Source organism: Nerophis ophidion, linkage group LG10 (genome assembly GCF_033978795.1).
Source record: "Nerophis ophidion isolate RoL-2023_Sa linkage group LG10, RoL_Noph_v1.0, whole genome shotgun sequence".
In the NCBI taxonomy this organism is placed as follows: domain Eukaryota; kingdom Metazoa; phylum Chordata; class Actinopteri; order Syngnathiformes; family Syngnathidae; genus Nerophis; species Nerophis ophidion.
In genome coordinates this window covers 17,924,476-17,945,979 of record NC_084620.1, presented here as the reverse complement: position 1 = coordinate 17,945,979, position 21,504 = coordinate 17,924,476, and the positions used below count along the sequence as shown (strand labels likewise).

Below are 21,504 nucleotides of genomic sequence, written 5' to 3'. Positions count from 1 at the left end.
ACAGTTGGTACAAAATGGGGCTGCTAGACTTTTGACAAGAACAAGAAAGTTTGATCATATTACGCCTGTACTGGCTCACCTGCACTGGCTTCCTGTGCACTTAAGATGCGACTTTAAGGTTTTACTACTTATGTATAAAATACTACATGGTCTAGCTCCATCCTATCTTGCCGATTGTATTGTACCATATGTACGGGCAAGAAATTTTCGTTCAAAGGACTCTGGCTTAATAGTAATTACCACAGCCCAAAAAAAGTCTGCGGGCTATAGAGCATTTTCCATTCGAGGTCCAGTACTCTGGAATGCCCTCCCGGTAACAGTTCGAGATGCTACCTCAGTAGCATTTAAGTCTCATCTTAAAACTCATTTGTATACTTTAGCTTTTAAATAGACCCTCTTTCTAGACCAGTTGATCTGCCGTTTGTTTTATTTTTCTCCTTTGTCCCCTTCTCCCTTGTGGAGGGGGGAGACACAGGTCCGGTGGCCATGGATGAAGTACTGGTAATCCAGAGTTGGGACCCAGGATGGACCACTCGTCCACAGTTGGGATCCAGGATGGACCGCTCGCCTGTGCATCGGTTGTGGACATCTCTGCGCTGCTGATCTGCCTCCGCTCGGGATGGTTTCCTCCTGGCTCCACTTTGGTCTGGACTCTCACCGTTATGTTAGATCCACTATGGATTGGACTTTCACAATATCATGTTAGACCCGCTCGAAAGCAATACTTATTTTCAGCTTTATCACACGAATAAATAGTTAAAAAATCATAGATTGTGATTTGTGGATTTTTGTTTTTAGGTTATCTCTCATACAGTGGACATGCACCTACCGTGAAAATTTCAGTCCCCTCCATGATTTCTAAGTGGGAGAACTTGCAAAATAGCAGGTTGTTCAAATACTTATTTTCTTCACTGTATATACATGCATATATATATATATATATATATATATATATATATATATATATGTATATACACTGTAAATAATTTTGCAATACATTTTTATTCTTGCTGTTTTTGTGACAAAGATATGAGCCTCTCAAAAGGTATACAAAAATAGATCAGATCAGTGACAGTAACATAAGCACTCCTTCCATAATTTGAGTGATTCAAAAAACAAAAACATATTTCACAGTTTAAAAACCAACATCTTTGGAATGGAAACTGTTACTACACGGTAGTTTCATGTTTCCACAAACCAGTTTTGACACACGGGGTGCACTCGCTCATTAAGGGCACCGCTTGGCCGTTGTCCTTCACTGTGCTGCCGTTTTGCGTGACTAGGTTGAGTCCATATGACTTGGTCGGTTCTAGTTCGATGCTAGAGGGACACAAACCAGCACTAGAGTCTTTAAAGGAGCTGGAACTTACGGGAACGACTTCCATTGTAACGTCCGTTGCCACCTTGTCGGCGTGGCGTGATCGTCGCGGCAAGGTGGCGCTGTCACTGCTGTCATGCTGCATTTGGCTCTGATGGCGCTCTCTGTAGGCCATGTAGGCAGCGCGGCGACTGTTACGTGCCGCCATGTCATAGTAGTGATGCCGCCTGTTGGGGGAGCTCTGGACGCTGCCATCCACGCTGGTGGGGACGTCGTAGGCGTACTCTCTCAGCACCATCAAGCGACTCGCTCGGTGTGCTCGGCTTCGGTTCTTGTGGTGCCTGCAGCCTTGTCCAGTGATGGCCTGGGTAGCAGCAGGGTCAATATTCACCGGGCGGAACTGCACTTCCACCGGAGAAATGTGCATTTTGATTTCATTGTCCACAGAGTGTTCAGTGAGGCTGTTGTCCAAAACGGCGGCCCCGTTAGCCACCACCGGGGAAGAAACAGATTTGCACTGGGCGGCCTCGGCGTGCAGATTGGTTAGCTTGCTTCCCTGCGTCGAACTGCGCACATCTGGCATGCTTTTATTCGTGTAGGAGGAGTCTGTGCTGCTGTGGACGCTCTTGTTTGACAACTCCACCTCTATCTTGGCAGGCCCCACAGTGGACGCTAAAGCAACGGCAGCTTGAGGCAACAGAGCGTCTTCCTGTGTGGAGTAGCTGCGTCTCCCAGTGCAGCACGCCTGTGACCAGTAGCGCCTCATGTCCTGCCTGTTGACGCAGTGTTGCACCACCATGAAGGCAGCCAGGGCCAGCGCCGTCACGCCGTACAGGCAGATGAACGCCAAATTAAAAGGGTGGTCCCGCGACACAGCCATGGCACCAAACACCCACAGGCCCGCATAGAGCCCCAACGCTAAGGACGTCCCTGTCAGCTGGACGCCAAAGGTGTGTTCGTTCTCCAGCGCCACGAGGGGAGCAGCAAAAGCTGACGTGACAGCAGATGACGCCTCCACATGCAGACCCACTGCCTCCGAAGCCAAATGCTGCTGCTCCTCTGCCAGCTCCTTGAACTCGTAGCGGCGCTGCGGGTGGCGGCGCAGTTGGAGCAGGATGCTGAGGAAGTACATGCAGTCCACAAAGACGATGAAGCCTACTGGGCCGTAAAAAGCACCAATGCTGGGCTCCCATGCCATCCAGCAGCTAGAACAAAAACAGTTTTATTTTCTCTCATCTTAGCCTGAACTTTACCAACATCAATAGGGACTACTTACTATGGCGCATTAATCTGGCTCCCGTAGTTTTTGATATTAGCCGCCGCAGTGATACCACAGACTATAGTAGGTATCCCTCCACCAATTAAGTAGAACCTGCAGGAAGCAAGAGGATGCTCATGTTAATTCAACTGATGGCAGTCAGTCTGTGGTAAACAACATACCTCAACATGGGGCGCGGCGGAGGGGGTGGCTCGTCCAACTCCTCATATCGCTTGGCTTTACGTGTCACCTGCTTATAGATATTACGTGCCGTCACACCCACCCAGAGAGCGGTCGCAAGCGTGGAATAGTGCAGTAAAATTCCCACCTGAAAGAGAAAACATCTTGTACTTGTAGGCTAGTCAAAGCTCCTCTATACTGTTTTACCTCAAAGCAGAGCACATTTAAAGGGGAACATTATCACAATTTCAGAAGGGTTAAAACCAATAAAATCAGTTCCCAGTGGCTTATTTTATTTTTTGAAGTTTTTTTCAAAATTTTACTCATTCTGGAAAATCCCTAAAAAAGCTTTAAAGTGCCTGATTTTCGCTATCTGTGAAGCCATCGTTCATTTTCCTGTGACGTCATCCAGTGATGCCAATACGGATAGCACAGCAAGATATAGCGACATTAGCTCGGATTCAGACTCGGATTTCAGCGGCTGAAGCGATTCAACAGATTACGCATGTATTGAAACGGATGGCTGGAGTATGGAGGCGGATAGCGAAAACAAAATTGAAGAAGAAACGGAAGCTATTGAGCGAATAGCTATTGACGCTATTCGGCCATGTTTACCTTAGCATCACCGGTAAAATGTGCAGACCAACGATCGGAAGTTTCGCGTCCTGTGACACTGGAGCAACTTAAATCCATTGATTGGTAAGTGTTTGTTTGGCATTAAATGTGGGTGGAGGGAAACGCTGGATGTAAATATAGCTACAAATGTACATACAGCTAGCCTAAAAAGCATGTTAGCATCGATTAGCTGGCAGTCATGCCGCGACCAAATATGTCTGATCAGCACATAAGTCAACAACATCAACAAAACTCACCTTTGTGATTTAGTTGACCTTATTGCTGGAAATACATCTGCTTTGAGTGTCGCAGGATATCCACACAATCTTGCCATCTCTGTAGTAGCAAAGTCTGCGGAACAAACGACTGACCATTCCGTCGGCTTTCCCCACACCCTCGTATTTTGAACAAATTTCGTTCAATTTCTTGCCACTTTCGCATCTTTGGGCCAGTGGTGCAACTTGAATCCCTCCCTGTTAGTATTGTTACAGCCTCCGACAACACACCGACGAGGTTACAGAAAATAGTCAAAAAAACGGAAAATAACAGAGCTGAGAGCCGGTGTTTGTAATGTGTTTGAGAAAATGGCGGCTTTATTACCTAGGTGACGTCACGTTCTGACGTCATCGCTCCGAGAGCGATAAATAAAAAAGGCGTTTAATTCGCCAAAATTCACCCATTTAGAGCTCGGAAAATGGGTTTAAAAAATATATGGTCTTTTTTCTGCAACATCAAGGTATATATTGACGCTTACGTAGGTCTGGTGATAATGTTCCCCTTTAACAATGCAGCCGTTTTTCTGTCAAATGATTAATTTCAATTTCACCTGGTCCAGTTTCGACTTTAGTGGGTGAAAATTGGATAATATGCCAGCAAAAGCTGCATTACATCATGTATGCCGCCGGAAAAAAAAATCCTGGAGCTAATAGCGAGACGGATCCTTAATTCTATCTCCAATAGCTCTACTTAACTCTTTAATTACAAGCTATATAAATGGTTACTTGCAGTTGATGTCAAGTCACATTCAACATTTTAAAGAGGCCATTCAGTTCTGTGGCTTTTTTCTTTATTTGTCCCTTTACGACATTGTAAAAAGAAAATTTCACCATAATACACCTGGAAAAAAAATGGGAAAAATGGAGCAAAATGTATGAAGAGAAAAAGCTGAAATGCTATAAATAACCAATTACTAACAAGACCACAAAACTTAAGACGTTAAATGGGAATCACTTTTTAACCTGAATATTGAAGATTTTGGACTCAAAAGTGTAACATAAACACTATTTATGTTAGTTTAAGTTGAGGCATGTGCACTAATGGTACTCAAGCACCTGCCCTTTTCCCTGCGTGAGAAAAGTGCCTTAAACTCTGGAGCCCTTTTAAATACAAATGATTGTCATCAAAATTTCTCAAAAATATTTTCCTGCAGCTATTTACTGACATTTGTCAAAAAGGAAAGAGAGAATACCTCAACATTTGCATTTCAGTTTAAGGGGAATTTACCAGGAAAATTAAGTGGTTTTCATTTTCATCACAAATTGCTGTTAAATCAATACAAAAAAAACTAAGACATACCCGAATGGGATCTCAAATACACGACAAAACAAGCTACTAAATCTGACAGGAGACGACAGACGGACAGACAAATTTGGGTTTTATTGCTGTACAAATTAGACAAGTTCACTCGTTTTAGTTTCAGTTAAAATCCATATTATTTAGAAATGTGGGTTTTTAATCACAATATTTTTTGTGGGCCTGTTTTCTGGCTTGAGAACCTGCCCCCCAAAATCTGTTTTGAACTTGTTAACTTTCACACATTTATTACATCCGGAAAGTATTCACAGCGCCTCGCGTTTTCCACATTTCATTTTACATATTTCAAAATGGTTCGAATTCATTTTATGAATTTATTAAAAATAAGACAAAAAAATTTTGTGTACTCAATTACTCACAGAATTGTTGATACACATTTGACAGCAATTACAGCCTTAAATCTTTTTGAATACGAGGCCACAAGTTTGGCACACCTATCTTTGGGCAGTTTCACTCATTCCCTTTTTGCAGAACTTCTCAAGCTCCATCAGGTTGGATGGGAAGCATTGGTTTTCACCCAGAAAGTCTCTGTACATTGCTACATTCATCTTAGTCTAGTCAAGGAGGTGACCAAGAACCCGAAGGTCACTCTGTCAAAAATACTCTATTCCTCTGTGGAGAGAGGAGAACCTTCCAGAAGGACAACCATCTCTACAGCAATCCACCGATCAGGCATGTAGTGGCCAGATGGAAGCCATTTCTTGGTAAAAAGTTTTCCAAAAATGCACCTGAAAGACTTTTAGACCATGAGAAATAAAATGTTCTGGTCTGATGAGACAATGATTGAAGTCTTTGGTGTGAATGCCAGGCGTCATGTTTGGAGGAAACCAGGCGCTGCTCATCGCCAGGCCAATACCATCCCTACAGTGAAGCATGGTGGTGGCAACATCCTGCTATGGGGATGTTTTTCAGCGTCAGGAACTGGTACACTTGTCATGATAAAGGGAAAGAGGAATGCAGCAATCCTGGACAAAAACTAAATCTTCTAATTCAATCTGATGGAGCTTAAGAGCTACTGCAAAAAGGGATGGGCAAAACTGCCGCAAGATAGGTGTGTCAAGCTTGTGGCATTGTTTTCAAGACCTGGGGCTGTTATTGCTGCCAAAGGTGCATCAACAAAGTATTGAGCAAAGGCTGTGAATACTTACGTACATGTGACTTTTTTAGTTTATATCTGTAATAAATTTGTTAGAGTAAAAAAAATAAAAAAAAAATTTCACATCGTTATTATGGGGTATTGTGTGTGGAATTTTGAGTACAAAAATTAATGTATTACATTTTGGAATTGGGCTGTAACATAAAATGTGGAAAAAGTGAAGCCGTGTGAATACTTGCCATGCCTGCTATTCTGTTTCACCATATATATAAATTGTTCTCACTGAATTTTTTGTATACATATGCAGCATTTATTTTGTGGTAGGCGGCCCCAAGGCGAACTTATGTTACAATGGCAGGGCGCGGCAAAAAAGGTTGTGAACCAGGGGCACTGCTGATTAGGATGACCTAAAACATAAGTCAAATTATTTTCAGGAATCAGCTTTTGAACAAAACTCCTGACCTTATGTCATTCAGGGGCCAGATTTGGCACAAAGGCCAAAAGTTGAAAAGGCCTATTGTTAAGCTTTACCAAAGTTGTTTAATACTCACTGCTTGGCAAACACTTGCATGTCGGGTCTGATTAATGCCGCCCACAAACACGCCGCACGTTAGAGAGATGTGAAAGCACAAGTTCACCAGCATGTGCCAACACTTGCGGCTGACGCGAACAGACCTTGAAGAAGTCAAATTCAGGGTTAACATTAAAAAACGGAATTGGCTCCGAGTGCAGTCAAAATAACTTACTTGTGATGGTAGACGTAGCTCACGATGATGGTCAGCAGACAGAAGAGTAGCACGATGGTGGTTGCGTACATGACCGGATGTAGCGGTTGAATGCTCGGAGTGATGTAGTCCACAGTGCTGAGGTCCTGCAATTAAAAAAAAACAGGATTCAGTAGAGACCGAATAAACGGGAAAACAAACTTTAAGTAATGGCTAGTGGGACTATTAGGAAACAAAGTAATGTTTGCTGCATATACAGAATTCTGGAGAAATTGAAACAATCAAAAAAGGTGGTTTTCAAAAGTTGCTATATAGCACAAATCATCAACACAGGTTTAACAGAATTTACTTTTGGCCACGACCATCACAATAGTTTTGCACTCTAAATAAGTTGATAAACTGAAACAGGAACATCATTTGAAGGTATGGGATTTTTATAAATATTTCAATATTGCAAACCGTATTGTCCAAACTGTAAGCTACTATTTTTTCCTATGCTTTTTTCCCTGCAGCTTTTAAAACAGTGAGGCTAATTTGGGGATTTATATTTGCTAACAGCCATATTTTTTTGTATTCGACAAATAGTTTTCATGAAACACAGACAGACACTGAACAAGTGTTATTTTTTGTGCGATGCCGTCATCTCTTGGACAAGTTTACTTACAGCAGGGGCTGAGGGTTTGACGTCTACAGTATTTGTTTAGTGCCTTGAACGGTATATAAAAGAGCCGTTCCATCTTGTCGTCATCTATAGCTATTCTACTTGCTTGGTTTCTTCATTCATCACTCCAGGCTAAGTTTCGATTTTCCAGTATAACTAAAACAATTCATACTCACTAAACAGTCATAATACTAGCGTTTTCGTATGTGCTATCTTAAAGTAATCAAGCTAGCGTCGTTAGCATTAGCTAACATGCTAACACATTCACAAGTATCTGTGTTAGTGATTTTAACTTACAATGAATTTATTTTTCAGTTTCACAAACTCCTCGGTAAATTCACCAAAACATCACCGTGGAGTTATTGGGTCTGTTCAGCTAATTGGACGATGACTTTTGACCACTTTGACCAGCCGTTTGGGAAATAATTAAGGTATTAAAAAAAAACATTTACAAAATCTTTCGTACCAGTATACATCTTCGCCTTATAGTTTGTTGTGGCTAAGGTACATAAAAAAACATTTCATCCAAAGTTTAGTGGGTGCAGCTTATACTGGTGCGGTCTATACTAGTGGTTCTCAACCTTTTTTCAGTGATGTACCCCATGTGAACATTTTTTTAATTCAAGTACCCCCTAATCAGAGCAAAACATTTTGGGTTGATAAAAAGAGATAAAAGAGTAAAATACAGCACTATGTAATCAGTTTCTGATTTATTAAATTGTACAACAGTGCAAAATATTGCTCATTTGTGGTGGTCTTTCTTAAACTATTTGTAAAAAATTAAATTAACTAAAAACTTGTTGAAAAATAAACAAGTGATTCATTTATAAATAAAGATTTCTACACATAGAAGTAATCAAGTGCCCTCTTTGGGGATTGTAATGGAGATCCATATGGATTCATGAACTTAATTATAAACATTTCTTCACAAAAAAAAAATCTTTAGCATCAATATTTATGGAACATGTCCACAAAAATCTAGCTTTTTTTCACAGTTTAGGAATTTACATTCATATTTTGTTTAAGTATTTCAATAAATATATTTTTTAATTGTTGCTATTTTTAGAGAGTTTTTTTAAATCTCACGTACCTCTTGGCATACTTTCAAGTACCCCCAGGGGTATGCGTACCCCCATTTGAGAGCCGCTGCTCTATAGTATGGAAAATATGGTAAATCCTCAGCACATTGAACAGAAAGTTCAACCAGATTTGCTGCCTAAATGGGCAGCTGGAGAAATACATTTTTGTCATTTTCCCAATGTTGACATTGTATTCTGAAGCAATTGGTTTCGCAACAGGCTGCAACTAGCAATACATCTATTGCCTAAATGTGTGGTAGTGAACACTATAGCAGTGCATAAAGAGAAGTACACATCTTCAAATTCTTGATAAAATACAATAATAAAAATGTCACTACTAGGTTCAACCAACTAAGGGCATGATTAGTTTCCTGCCTAATTGAGTTACTGAGCTTATATTATTTTTATTGTTAAGGTAAATATGTCAAAAGTTGTTGGTTACCATGATTTGTACTTGTTCTTACCATGAGCAGCCCATAATTGCCCAGTGAGTTGCAGGATATGGTGGTGAAGTTGTCATGGTGGCCCAGGATGCGGCAGCCGTCGCTCTGCCAGCCCCCTTGTCCGCCTGCCAGGCTAAAGTTCCAGCAGGCTGACAAAGCGTCGGAGCCCCTGGCGAAGCGCCGCAGGGTGATGTTGATGGGTGTTCTCAGCATACGCACTGATATGCCATCTGAAATAGATGGGAGGTATGAATAAATACCGTATCGTCAAATACTACGAAAAACCAAAACTTGCCTATTTTGGCCATAATGACCGGGGTGGCCACGCTCCTCCACTTTCCACTGACAGCCAGCTGGGAGGAGTTGCCTGTCGAGGGGAAGAACTTGCCGTTGCGGAAGCCCAGGAGCTGGAGCCTGTAGGTCCTGTCCTCTACCAGGCCTGGGAGCAACACAGCCTGGGTGAAGAGTGACGGCGGCAGCTGTAGAGACGCCTCCACTGTGGTGCTCTAAGGGGAGGACCAGTTTTTGCAGGAGATTCTTAAAACCAGCAGATAATTGTCACATAATCTTTGACTGGTGTGTTTGTGGTAGCTCCCTAAAAACAGTGGCACTTTGATATCATGTGGAGGATAAAATAAACATTTCCAACAGGTATCAGCAAATCTAAAGTAATATTTTTTAATGCCATTTTTAATAAAACTTAGAAAATATGTAATGCCCATGCATATGGTTATTAAATATACTCAAACATTTATAAGTGTCTGTATACACAATATTGTAAGCATTTGAATGTTTAGTGAATCAAAATTGGCTCGCAAGACTGTTTAATCTGAGAATGTATTTACATTTATCTATTTATTATTCTGTTGTAGCATCCAGTGCTCTGACTTTGTGCACCGGCCGTAGACATTAGCTAATTAAATGTTTCTATTAATCATCACACCGTATCTTTAATCAAAATGATTAAGTGGAACCCTTAAAGTAAACATCCAATTCTGAATTAGTTGATCAATATGATAAACCCATAAGTTTTTTTTAAATGTTATCTATTTAAAACATGCTGTAAGAATGCATATCCTCTGAAAGAATATCTTGTAATAGCCACAAACTGGAAGATACATTTTTGAATCAGAATACAATTTAAAAAATAGTTAATAAATAAACATCATACTAGGAATGCAAATGATGCATGTGTTTGGAAATGAATGACAGATTTAAATATTTTAGAAAAAGACATGCCATGGAATGATCTTTGGAAAAATGCCAAAAAGCTCTATAGATGCATGTAAGTAGACTGAGTCAATTTAACAACTTACATAGATTGTATTTTACACCCTCAAAGTTAAGTTGACTGAACAAAAATATAAACACTTTCGTTTTTGCTCCCACTTCTCATGAGTTGATCTCAAACACCTAAAACTTTTCCTATATACACCAAACACATGAAAATGTGTCCAAAACAGGCAGCTGAAGGAAGTTGGTTGTCCATCCTAGGCCACCGTAGGTGACATGAGTTGCATAACGTTATTAGAGTTACTAATGTTAGACAAGTCAACCCGTGTGTTGAACTGGAGACGACTGAAATAATGGAGTCAGGTATGAAACAAGTTCAGCTTCCTCATGAACATGGCATGGTGTCAGAGTAAAGGACAACACGCCTACAGTGACCAAAGAAAAGTTTGGGCCCCCAGAGCTACGGAGGCAACACTTTTCCCGACTTCTTTTGTATCCAGTTTGAAAACCACAGCCGAAGAAAAGAAACGCACAGTCGTTGCAATATTTCGATGCCCGCAACGTTATCAAGTTCAAGTTCATTCATCTTTTGTTTGATTGACGTATTGACTATTAGCCAAGTTCTACAATTGAATTACATTTTTAATGCCGCTGGACATTGTATTTATTCCTTTAATGGAATTTAAGACATTCATTTTTGCAAAGTCCACTTAATTATTTTTAATGCCCCATTGAAACCCTATATAACACACTCTTAAAATGCGCAATACTGTATATGTAGTATAATAAAAACTATCAAAATATAAAATGTGCAATAACAAGTTAAACAGACTGGATATTTAAGATTTAGTTTCCAATTCTGGAGGGGGGTTATTGCACACTGTCTGCCTTTTTTCAGAGCCGGTACCAATGAATAGTGAAGTGAAGTGAAGTGAACTATATTTATATAGAGCTTTTCTCTAGTGACTCAAAGCGCTTTATAGAGTGAAAACCCTATGTCTAAGTTACATTTAAACCAGTGTGGGTGGCACTGGGAGCAGGTGGGTAAAGTGTCTTGCCCAAAGACACGACGGCAGTGACTAGGATGGCGGAAGCGGGGATCAAACCTGTAACCCTCAAGTTGCCGGCACGGCCACGCTACCAACCGAGCTATATCGCCATGGTATAGTATATACCTGGGTATAGTAATAAATAGACAAAGTATTGATAGTAGTAGTAATAAATAGTAATCAAGGAGGTTGATAACGAAGATTTGAAGCAGATATTCATTTGCAGTAAAATGTATTTAATAGGGGTGTAACGGTACGTGTATTTGTATTGGGCCGTTTCGGTACGGGGGATCCGGTTCGGTGTGGAGGAGTACCGAACGAGTTCCACACGAACATATGAAGTAGCTGCCTATGCTTAAGTCTTAACAAGCTGCTCCGCTCCGTTCTGCCTCTGTCTCCTGCACAGCACCCTGCATAGTCCCTCCCACACAACTATCTGACAACCGTAGTGGTAACAAGCCAATCAGCAGTGCGTATTCAGAACGAATCTAGAGAGCGCTTCAGCGTAGAGCAGATAGGCATTTAGCAGGTGAGCAGCGGACTCCCCCCAAATTAAACTAAACACTTCCAAGTCAACTACTTTCTAAACATCACCATGAGCCTGTTGACCTTCTAGAAACTTAAACTGCAGCTCAGCTAACTCGCAGTCCTGGCTTAAGGTGATTGCTAGTTAGCTTTTAGCGTATGGTTAGCTCATTTTGCGGTGCGTGCGTGTATGCGTGTGTATGTGTGTGTGTGTGTGTTTGTGTGTGTGTGTTACGGACAGTGTTGATTGACGTGTGTTAAAGCAGCAAAAAAGGACATTATGTTAAATGAAGAGTTTCTGTCTCTGATAGTGTATATAATACTGTAAGTGCATCATAAAGCCTACATGAACTCCATGATGTTCAGGGATGAATAGTCTCTCCTATTGTTATTGTACTAATTTTCAGCTATAGTTACATTAATCATTAGTAATGTAGCAGCCTAGCTTTGAATGGCAGGGTCCCTGCTCTCACATGTTGATAAAAATGCTGTAATAAATTAAGCATATGTAGAAGAAAAGTTGTGTCATTTTATTTCATCTAAGCAACAACTTGAGGCAGTTTAATGTGGATTAACGTGGGCGGAATTATTATAGTGTTCTCAATTTTAAAAGGATCAAGCCATTGTTTACAAATTTGGTTAAAAAAATAACCAAAAAATGCATTGTTTGTTGTTTTCTTATTGTACCGAAAATGAACCGAACCGTGACCTCTAAACCGAGGTACGTACCGAACCGAAATTTTTGTGTACCGTTACACCCCTAATATTTAAACATGAATAGTATACAGTAAACAGTTGGACAATGCTTTAAGTAGTTTTTTAACTCTTCACATACATGGAAAAAAGGTGGTTGAGCAGTGTTTGACTATTTACTTGACTAATTATTTACTTTGGGATATTGTGGAATAACTGCCAGTGTAGGATATTGATTTTTGTATTCAAAATACAAAAAACCTCTAGGAAAACTCATGTATAACAACAAAAGGTATGACTAAGACTTACTGAGATGACAAGAAAGGCCAGCCTTTGCCCCCCGAGTGTTAAAAAAGACATCAACAAAATAAAAAAATCAATAAACTAAAAGATGCATTATTTAAAATGATAAATTCTAATATATACATGTGAAATAAAAAACATGAAATCATATGTTAATCATCTTGCTCACCTTGTGTAGGATGCTGGAGAAGGAGCCGGTGGTGTTGCATTTAAACGTGAGCTGCCGATCTTGTTCGGGGGTCCGTTCCGGGGTGGGTCTTTGGAACATCATGCAGGTCATGCCGTTCCAGTCGCTGGCCTTGACCGCCTGTGCCTCCAGCGCTATGTTGGGAGATGTCTGCCGACATGCCAGTAATCTGGTTACAGCCATGCAGCGCCACTAACAGTCCAGTAGGTGTTGGTGCAGTTTGTGGAAACAGAAGCAATGAGGTACTCACCAGTGAGAAGGCTTGCGCCGACGTCAGACGTTGGGCCGCGATCTTCTGCAGACAAGCGATGATACGAGAGCACGCCATGGCCTCACGCTGCGCCATCCACAGCACGCGCTCGTCCGCCAGCATCAGATTACTAGCTATGCTCAACATCACCTCACCCAGCTGGACAATGGGATCACACATCAGAACGCCACTTTTGTCTGTTAGTATTCACTCATCAAAACGTCTTTTTATCTTACGTCTTTCTCCACAAACTTGCTGAACTTCTCAATCATCTCCGCCACGAAGATGATGTCCATCTTGTCCGAGAAGTTGGCGGCGTCGATGGTGTAGACGAGGAGGCTGCGAGCGCTGGGAACCACGTTGCTTTCATTCAGCGGCATCTAAGACGACATTAAGACAAATGTCATCAAGTAGGAATGTTTAACATGTTTGACCCGTAAGTACAATTCAAAAACCTGGAAATGACAAACATGTTTACAGCAGATGCCTACAGAGTGCTCCCGTTAATAGAGGACCTTTAACTTGTCATTTTACGGTAGGTCCTTAAAAACAGCAGAGGATGTTTGTGTTTTTGCAGTAGGTCCTAGGAAAGGCAGAATGTGCCTGTCCTTGTACCTTGCGCACGCATGCAAGCATACACGCACGCACACACGCACGCCCGCACGCACACACACACCTGGTTGATGACATAGAGGAATCTGGTGACGTGCTTCTGGTACTGGCAATTTGAATAATCGTCCTCGGCCCACAGGCCATTGCGGTTACAGTAGCGCCAAGCCCGCTGCTCCTCACCAAAGCCGCCGGAGTAGCTTCCAGCACTCGACTGCAACCTGTTGCATGGGAGGATAGCTCGGATTCCGGTGAGGGTGCGAGGCCACCTGGAATATAGTCAGAAAAGACAGGTTGTCTTATACCTGGGGTCTCAAGATTTATACATGCAATTAGGGCTGTGTGATATACTGGTATTATACCTAATACCGGTATATTTTAGAAAGCGGTATTTATTTGAGACAATGATTTGTTTGCTCTTCTCTGAGCCTGACAGGCGAAGCACAGGGCATCCTCTTTGGCTCACCCCCTCCCTGATGACGCATTATGATGCACATACATTTTTTTTTAATATGGCGGCGCAGTACTGAGTTCTCATGGTTTGGTCAGCGACTACATTTGGCAATTGGTGAGTGACTACAGCTTTATTTACACATATATCAATTTGTTTCTATATCTCTCCTTGTAGCTATTTCACTGTCACTAATCTCCTCTGTTTCTGTTGTTCGCTTCTGTTAGCAATAGCGTGTCAAAATGTTTAACTACTCCTTGGCTTGACAGTGCCTCTCCCCATAGTCTGTGTGGACCAAGTTGATGTAGTATAGTGGCTGTATAGCAGAAAAGTAGTTTCAAACTGAACAGACCGCGGCCTGCATCGCAGTGAGTGAGTACAAGCTCCATCTACACAAGTGTGAGGCTATAATGTAACATTCATGAACAAAATGGACAAAAACTGCTTCGACGTAACGGCTAAATAATTACTTAATGAGAATAAACAACACATTACGTTACTACTTAAAACTAAAAATAATCTGAGAAATCAACACTGGTTACCTAGCCGTAATACACTTGGGCAATCTTTGCATGTTTTTTTAAGATATATATATATATATATATATATATATATATATATATATATATATATATATATACACACACACACAGCAGAGGATTGGGAGAATGTCATGTGGTTAGATGAAACCAAAAAAGAACTTTTTGGTATAAACTCAACCCGTCATGTTTGGAGGAAGACGAATACTGAGTTGCATCCCAAGAACACCACACCTACTGTGGAGCATGGGGGTGGAAACATCATGCTTTGGGGCTGTTTTTCTGCTAAGGGGACAGGACGATTGATCCGTGTTAAGGAAAGAATGAATGGGGTCATGTATCGTGAGATTTTGGGCCAAAACCTCCTTCCATCAATGAGAGCTTTGAATGGTTGACCAAATACTTATTGTCCACCATAATTTACAAATAAATTCTTTAAAATTCCTACAATGTGAATTCCTGGATTTTTTTTTCTCATTCTGTCTCTCACAGTTGAAGTGTACCTATGATGAAAATTACAGACCTCTGTCATCATTTTAAGTGGGAGAACTTGCACAATTGGTGGCTGACTAAATACTTTTTTGCCCCACTGTGTGTGTGTGTGTGTATATATATATATATATATATATATATATATATATATATATATATATATATATATATATATATATATATATATATATGTTTATATGTATAGTATACCAGTATTTGTACTAAAAACACAGCGGTACCAGTTTTGGTTCATATCGCCCAGCCCTACATGCAATCAAATCTCTTGTATCCGTGTCAGTATGTTAAACATCAATTGTAATGTATAGGTTTCACCACTCAGGGATGTTACTTGTGCAGCAGGTCATTACAATCTACTAGTATTTACAGGAGTAATAGTGATTTTTTTTTTTTAACAAACCTAAACTCTCCCTTGTTGTTGGAGACACGTTCAGGGACGCAGTATTTGGCAGAACTTTCCAGCACCACAATGTCAACCGTCCTAGTGGTGTTGCCTCGGCTGGTCCTAACCCGGCACTCCCAGTTGCCGGTGAAGTCTGGCTGGATGTTGGAGATGGTCAGCGCGCTGCCAGAACACATATTTTAATTAGAATGAAAAGCAAAAAAGTAAGATGTCAAGATGTCATAATCAATTCTACTGTCATTTCAAGGAACTAAAGGATTCCTAGCAGTGGGCTAATAAAACAGCACTCTGGCTCAATCATATGAAGTTGGAGTAAATTTATGCTAACAGTTGCTTGCCTCCTGAGAAGTAAAAGGTCCAAATAATATTTGCCTAAACTCTTAATAGAAATGATTTATGTCTAATTACCACAAACATATAGTCTGCCATAATCAAAGATTAGGTATGGTTTACACTCCTGGTCTGTGCTTTAAGAAAAATACACTTATTAGTAAGTTTGAAAAACCAAACTATGGATAAATGTTCACAGATAAGCCATGTAGCGGGCAAAACACACATTTGTTAAAGATGAAACACAAATTGCAGCAATTTGTCCACTTCAGTCATTTTATGTACACCAGAAAAAAATTGATGGGCGGTAGTAACTCCGCTAATATGTGCGTGTCTACATGGCTGCATGTTATGTAGCTACATGTTGTGTATCTACATGTGCCCAGCAGGGGGGCTGGTTAACTTATGAGCGTTGTGTATGTGTGTTTGGGAGAATGGCAAAGTGTTGGGTGAGTAATGCCAGTTAGTGAGTGGGCGAGCAAGGAAAGAGAGAGAGAACAGTGATGAACGGGTCCATTCGTGTCACGCCAAACTAATAATAAAACAACCAGAATGTCACAAATCGGCGGATTCGTCATTCTGACCTGAAAGCAGAGTTTAGCAGACCTATTGACGGTGTTGCCCCCGATGAAAAGATTAACCCTGAAGGGAACATCTCCCCTGTGCTCCTTGACAACGGTCTGCACAGGGGCAGAACAGCAGGATAGGTGTCACAACTACATTATCACCTGTCACTGTTTAAACTCCTTGTGCAGATCTGAATGCCTATTATTTAAATGTTTACCTAAGTTTGAAGCAAAGGTGGTAATACTAATTGTCACATTTGGCGAGGCGTGTTTTAAAGCAACACTTGAAGCGTGTATGTTCCTTGATTAAAGCGTCGCCTTTATTGTTAGTTTTGAAGACCAAATACCTCCATGTTGTACTTCATGCACCCTCTTTTTTTAACCAATAGAATTGTAGTTTTTTGGCATTCTTCCTTTCCAAGATGTTATTGATTGTAGGTACTTTGTGTGTGGGTTTAGACACACTCAACATCATGCGCCTCGCGTAGTTAAAATGTGCAGTAGCAGTGTTTGTGGATCTAACCAAAGCATTTGATACAATCACAATATTTTAATCAAAAACTAAAATGATATGGCATCAGAGGGTTAGTCTTAAACTGGATAAGAAGTTATCTAACCAACAGGAAACAATACGTAAAGCTAGGCGAACACACTTTTACAACGCTAAATATATCCTGTGGTGTACCTCAGGGATCAATACTAGGACCTAAATTATTCAATCTCTATATAAATGACATTTGTAAAGTTACAAAAGATTTAAAGTTAGTATTATTTGCGGATGATACAACAGCGTTTTGTTCAGGAGAGAACACACAGAAGATCATACCAATAATAACAGAAGAAATGAACAAATTAAAAAGATGGTTTGACAAAAACAAACTGTCATTGAATTTTAGTAAAACTAAAATAATGCTATTTGGTAATACTAGACGAGAAGGTCAAACACAAATACAAATAGACGGAATAGAAATGGAAAGAGTAAATGAAATGATTGATGATGAATTGAACTGGAAACCTCATATAAAAAATATACAACATTAAGTAGCAAGAAACACGTCAATAATGAATAAAGCTAAATACTGTATGTTCTAGACCAAAAATAACTTCATATTCTCTACTGCTCACAAGTGTTACCATATCTGAGTTACTGTGTAGAAATATTGTAAAATAATTACAAAAGTACACTTCATTCACTAACAGTGTTACAAAAAAGATCAGTTAGATTAATACATAATGTTGGATATAGAGAACATACAAACCCTTGATTTATTGAATCAAAGATACGGAAATTCCACGACATAGTGAATTTGCAAACAGCTAAAATTATACAGAAAGCAAACTATAACCAGCTACCCAAGAATATACAACAATACTTCTCAACAAAAGAGGAGAAATATAATCTTAGAGAAAAATGTAATTTAAACATTTGTACGCATGTACAATATTTAAGACTTTCAGTATATCTGTTTGTGGAATTAAATTATGGAATGGATTAAGCAAAGCAATCAAACAATGTACTAATATGATCCACTTCAAGAAACTCTTCAAACTTAAAGTGTTTACATAGTACAAAGAAGAGGAATCATGATAAACATTCTGAATGTATTCATCCATCCATTCTTTCATTCACAAAATAACCTTACTTGTCTCATCGTATGGAATATAACTTACTTCACCAATTATTTATTTATTTATTTTTGTTGTGATACTTATGGAGTATATCGTGAATACATTGAGAACAGGAAGTGAACAATAGTTTTAGCAACTGTTATGTGAAAGAAAAGGGGTAGGATTTAATAAGCTCTGCTTTCTCCGACTCCTTTTCGAACAAAAGAGTAACTGGAAATTGTGAAGTATCATGTGTATGCTTGCATGTTCGAAATAAACTCAAACTCAAACCACCACACAGCAGGCATTTACATGAAAGAACGGTACCGGTACTTTTCAAAGGCTGTGTAGTACCGATTTCAATAAAATAGTATCGCGGTAATTCATTAGTACTGGTATACCGAACAACCCTACTAGACATATTGTCCTTAATTTTACAATATTTAAAAAAGGTATACTTACAGACACAGTCGCCAAGGCAACAACGTATAAGAAAGTATCCAACAACAAAAGATGTCTGAATATGCTTCGTATCTTGAGCAAGTGAAACAAACCGCGACATGAAGGAATCATTGTGGCCGCAAGGTGTCGCCAAAGGACCAATTATCACTCCACCCAAACCACAATTAAAGCATTGTTTGAGTGCAGATCTGTTTCTTGAAAAAAACGCCATCTGAATGTTGCCAATCACATTAATAAAACATAACTGGCCAACTATCCATTTGCTTATTTTATTTTTTTATCAAAGTAGCTATAATAGTGATTAAATGTCACAGACTCCTGGTATTGAAGATGTTTGACTATTGTTTTTTCCCCCAAAGCACATACAGTCATAATCACCTTGCAATCAGGGAGCAGTTCTGCACCATGCGTTTCTCAATGAAGATCCCCTGAGCGGCGTCCGGCGTCACAATGTGGCCGTTTTGGTACCACAGCACTTGCATGTCCTCGGCGACAAAGGAAGCCTGACACTGGAATGGAAGGCTGTCCCCCTGGAAAACCACCTGAGGCTGGGATGGAGTCAGCTGGAAGGAAGGCAGCTCGAGCGGCGCATCTGGAAGGAAGCAAGTGACAGTCTGTGACATTTTAGAATTAATAGAACTACCACATTAATGGGATCCTACCACAGGTGAGGAGCTCCATCCTAACGGAGGTGATGATCTGGCCCTGCAATGACTGCGGGAACGAGCACTTGGTGTTCTTGACAGCCACGTTCCTGTCACGGATCCAGCGCAGAAGCCACAAGAGGTTGCAATCACAAAGCAGGTAGACGGTCTGGAACTCCCTAAGAGGTTGGCAGCAGGGCAGGTTGGAAATCACTTGGATCAACAGTCTGATACTTCAGTAAATCATAGGTTCTCAATCTACTTAGGAGAACCACATTTTTTTTAAATTTATGAGAGACATGAAGTTGGATAGGCAATATTGTTTTAATTTAGTCTTTGTTGTAAAAAGTTACTTACAATGACTTTAATGACAGCAGGCTGTCAAATGTCCCCTGAGTCAATGAAGAGAACATATTGCCTGAAAGGTTCCTGGATATTTTTGAGTAAAAAATAAACAAAAAAACATTACATCAGGTTGTGTTCTAAGCATCGCCACTGTCGTGTATTCATCACTTACAGCCTGACGAGGCTGGTGAGACCCTTGAAGATGTCCACGTTGAGGCAGCCGATACTGTTGTTGGACAAGTCTCTGCAGCACAAGATAAAACATTTTTGTGTGAGAATGCTGAGACGGAGATGAGCACTCATGCTGATGCGACTGCATCAAGGAATTGTAAAAACAACGCTGGAATAATCATTCACACTAATGCAGATGTGAGTTTAAAAAAAAATCATTCGCATTCACACCAATGTTGTTAATATGCATCAAAATATGCGAATTCTAAAAGACAATAATAGTGTTGCGAGTCACACAATGAGGTGTGAATGCAAGGAGACAATCATTCACACTGATGCTGTTTTATTATGCATGAATACAAGGGCTGTCAAAAGATTAACATTTTGAATCGCAGTTTGTTCCTAGTTAACTCAAAAGTTAATTGCTCTTAAGTGCAGATAGATGGAATTTTTCATCAGTGTTCATAAGTGTTCCTTAGACAGATAATTTTCAAGTTTTTATTCCAATGACTGGACAATTAGTTTGTTTCAATGACTCTACCAACTTTGGTGTGGCGAAGTTGGTAGAGTGGCTGTGCCAGCAATCTGAGGGTTACTGGTTCAATCCCCACCTTCTACCGTCCTAGTTACGTCCGTTGTGTCCTTGGGCAAGACACTTCACCCTTGCTCCTGATGGGACCTGGTTAGCGCCTTGCATGGCAGCTCCCGCCGTCAGTGTGTGAATGTGTGTGTGAATGGGCGAATGTGGAAATACTGTCAAAGCGCTTTGGGCTCCTTAAAAAGGGGTAGAAAAGCGCTATAAAAGTACAACCCATTTGCAATTTTTTATATTATGCTTTTTTAAACAGCTCCACACAAAATGGACATATTTAATGACAATTAAAAAAAAACTGCGTTACAGGTAATTGTAGAGATGTTGTAGGATGACAGAATTTGTATTCCTGCTGTTGTAGAACTTGCATTCAAAGGAATATCTACATGTCTATGTTTTAGATATCAGTTTTGCAAAATGAAAATTGTTAGGATCATACTTTGATTGTCAAAGATGTTTGGTAATGTAATCTGTGACAATTCTACCTGAATATATGCTTCTGATATTCTGTACATTACACAATGTACAAGTTAAGAACATCTCTGCACGACAATATTTTAACCTTCTCTACTTATTAATAAAATGTAATATTAGGCCTGCTTAACATTCTGTAATTGTGTACTGTAAAAACATGGTATAAAAGAATAAACACTTCATTTGATCCGTCAGAAAACATTTCTTTAGGTAGGAACATCACAGTTAAACATTATAAAACATCTTTGACAAAGCATAATTGTAATGTTAGTAGGGATGGGTACTGTTCACATTTCAACCGATTAAGTACCAATTCCCGGTACTCTTACGATGTATACCGTGTGTTCTTGTGGTGTTGTTCTCACATGCACATAACAGATCAAGTGCTCATGTTCATTATCTCACAAATTGGCTTAGGAATCTCTGTGAGATATACAGTATATTATTTTGATCTTATCTGTTTAGTCTCAAACGCTTTTGGTATTATAAATCAGAATTATATGATCATTGCAACAGTATAAAGTCAACTTAATGTTTTATTATACTGATACTTTAATACATGATGCCCACACAGAGTTCTCACAACAAAAGT

The 21,504-nt window shown here is 40.0% G+C and overlaps 1 protein-coding gene across 1 annotated transcript in view; it reads right to left on the bottom strand.

The window, feature by feature from the left end:
- Nucleotides 1-983: 983 nt before the first annotated feature.
- Nucleotides 984-21,504, bottom strand: part of adgra3 (adhesion G protein-coupled receptor A3) — a 45,116-nt gene continuing 24,595 nt past the window's right edge. Inside the window, exons 4-19 of the mRNA XM_061912732.1 lie at nucleotides 19,848-19,919; nucleotides 19,688-19,759; nucleotides 19,349-19,509; nucleotides 19,065-19,278; nucleotides 15,718-15,882; nucleotides 13,885-14,086; nucleotides 13,445-13,588; nucleotides 13,209-13,367; nucleotides 12,941-13,108; nucleotides 9,264-9,474; nucleotides 8,990-9,198; nucleotides 6,807-6,931; nucleotides 6,612-6,735; nucleotides 2,759-2,904; nucleotides 2,595-2,690; nucleotides 984-2,523 (exon numbers count right to left, since the gene is read on the bottom strand). Coding sequence (XP_061768716.1) covers nucleotides 1,170-2,523; nucleotides 2,595-2,690; nucleotides 2,759-2,904; nucleotides 6,612-6,735; nucleotides 6,807-6,931; nucleotides 8,990-9,198; nucleotides 9,264-9,474; nucleotides 12,941-13,108; nucleotides 13,209-13,367; nucleotides 13,445-13,588; nucleotides 13,885-14,086; nucleotides 15,718-15,882; nucleotides 19,065-19,278; nucleotides 19,349-19,509; nucleotides 19,688-19,759; nucleotides 19,848-19,919 — 3,622 coding nt within the window. The 3' untranslated portion in view covers nucleotides 984-1,169. The remainder of the gene's footprint in view (nucleotides 2,524-2,594; nucleotides 2,691-2,758; nucleotides 2,905-6,611; nucleotides 6,736-6,806; nucleotides 6,932-8,989; nucleotides 9,199-9,263; nucleotides 9,475-12,940; nucleotides 13,109-13,208; nucleotides 13,368-13,444; nucleotides 13,589-13,884; nucleotides 14,087-15,717; nucleotides 15,883-19,064; nucleotides 19,279-19,348; nucleotides 19,510-19,687; nucleotides 19,760-19,847; nucleotides 19,920-21,504) is intronic.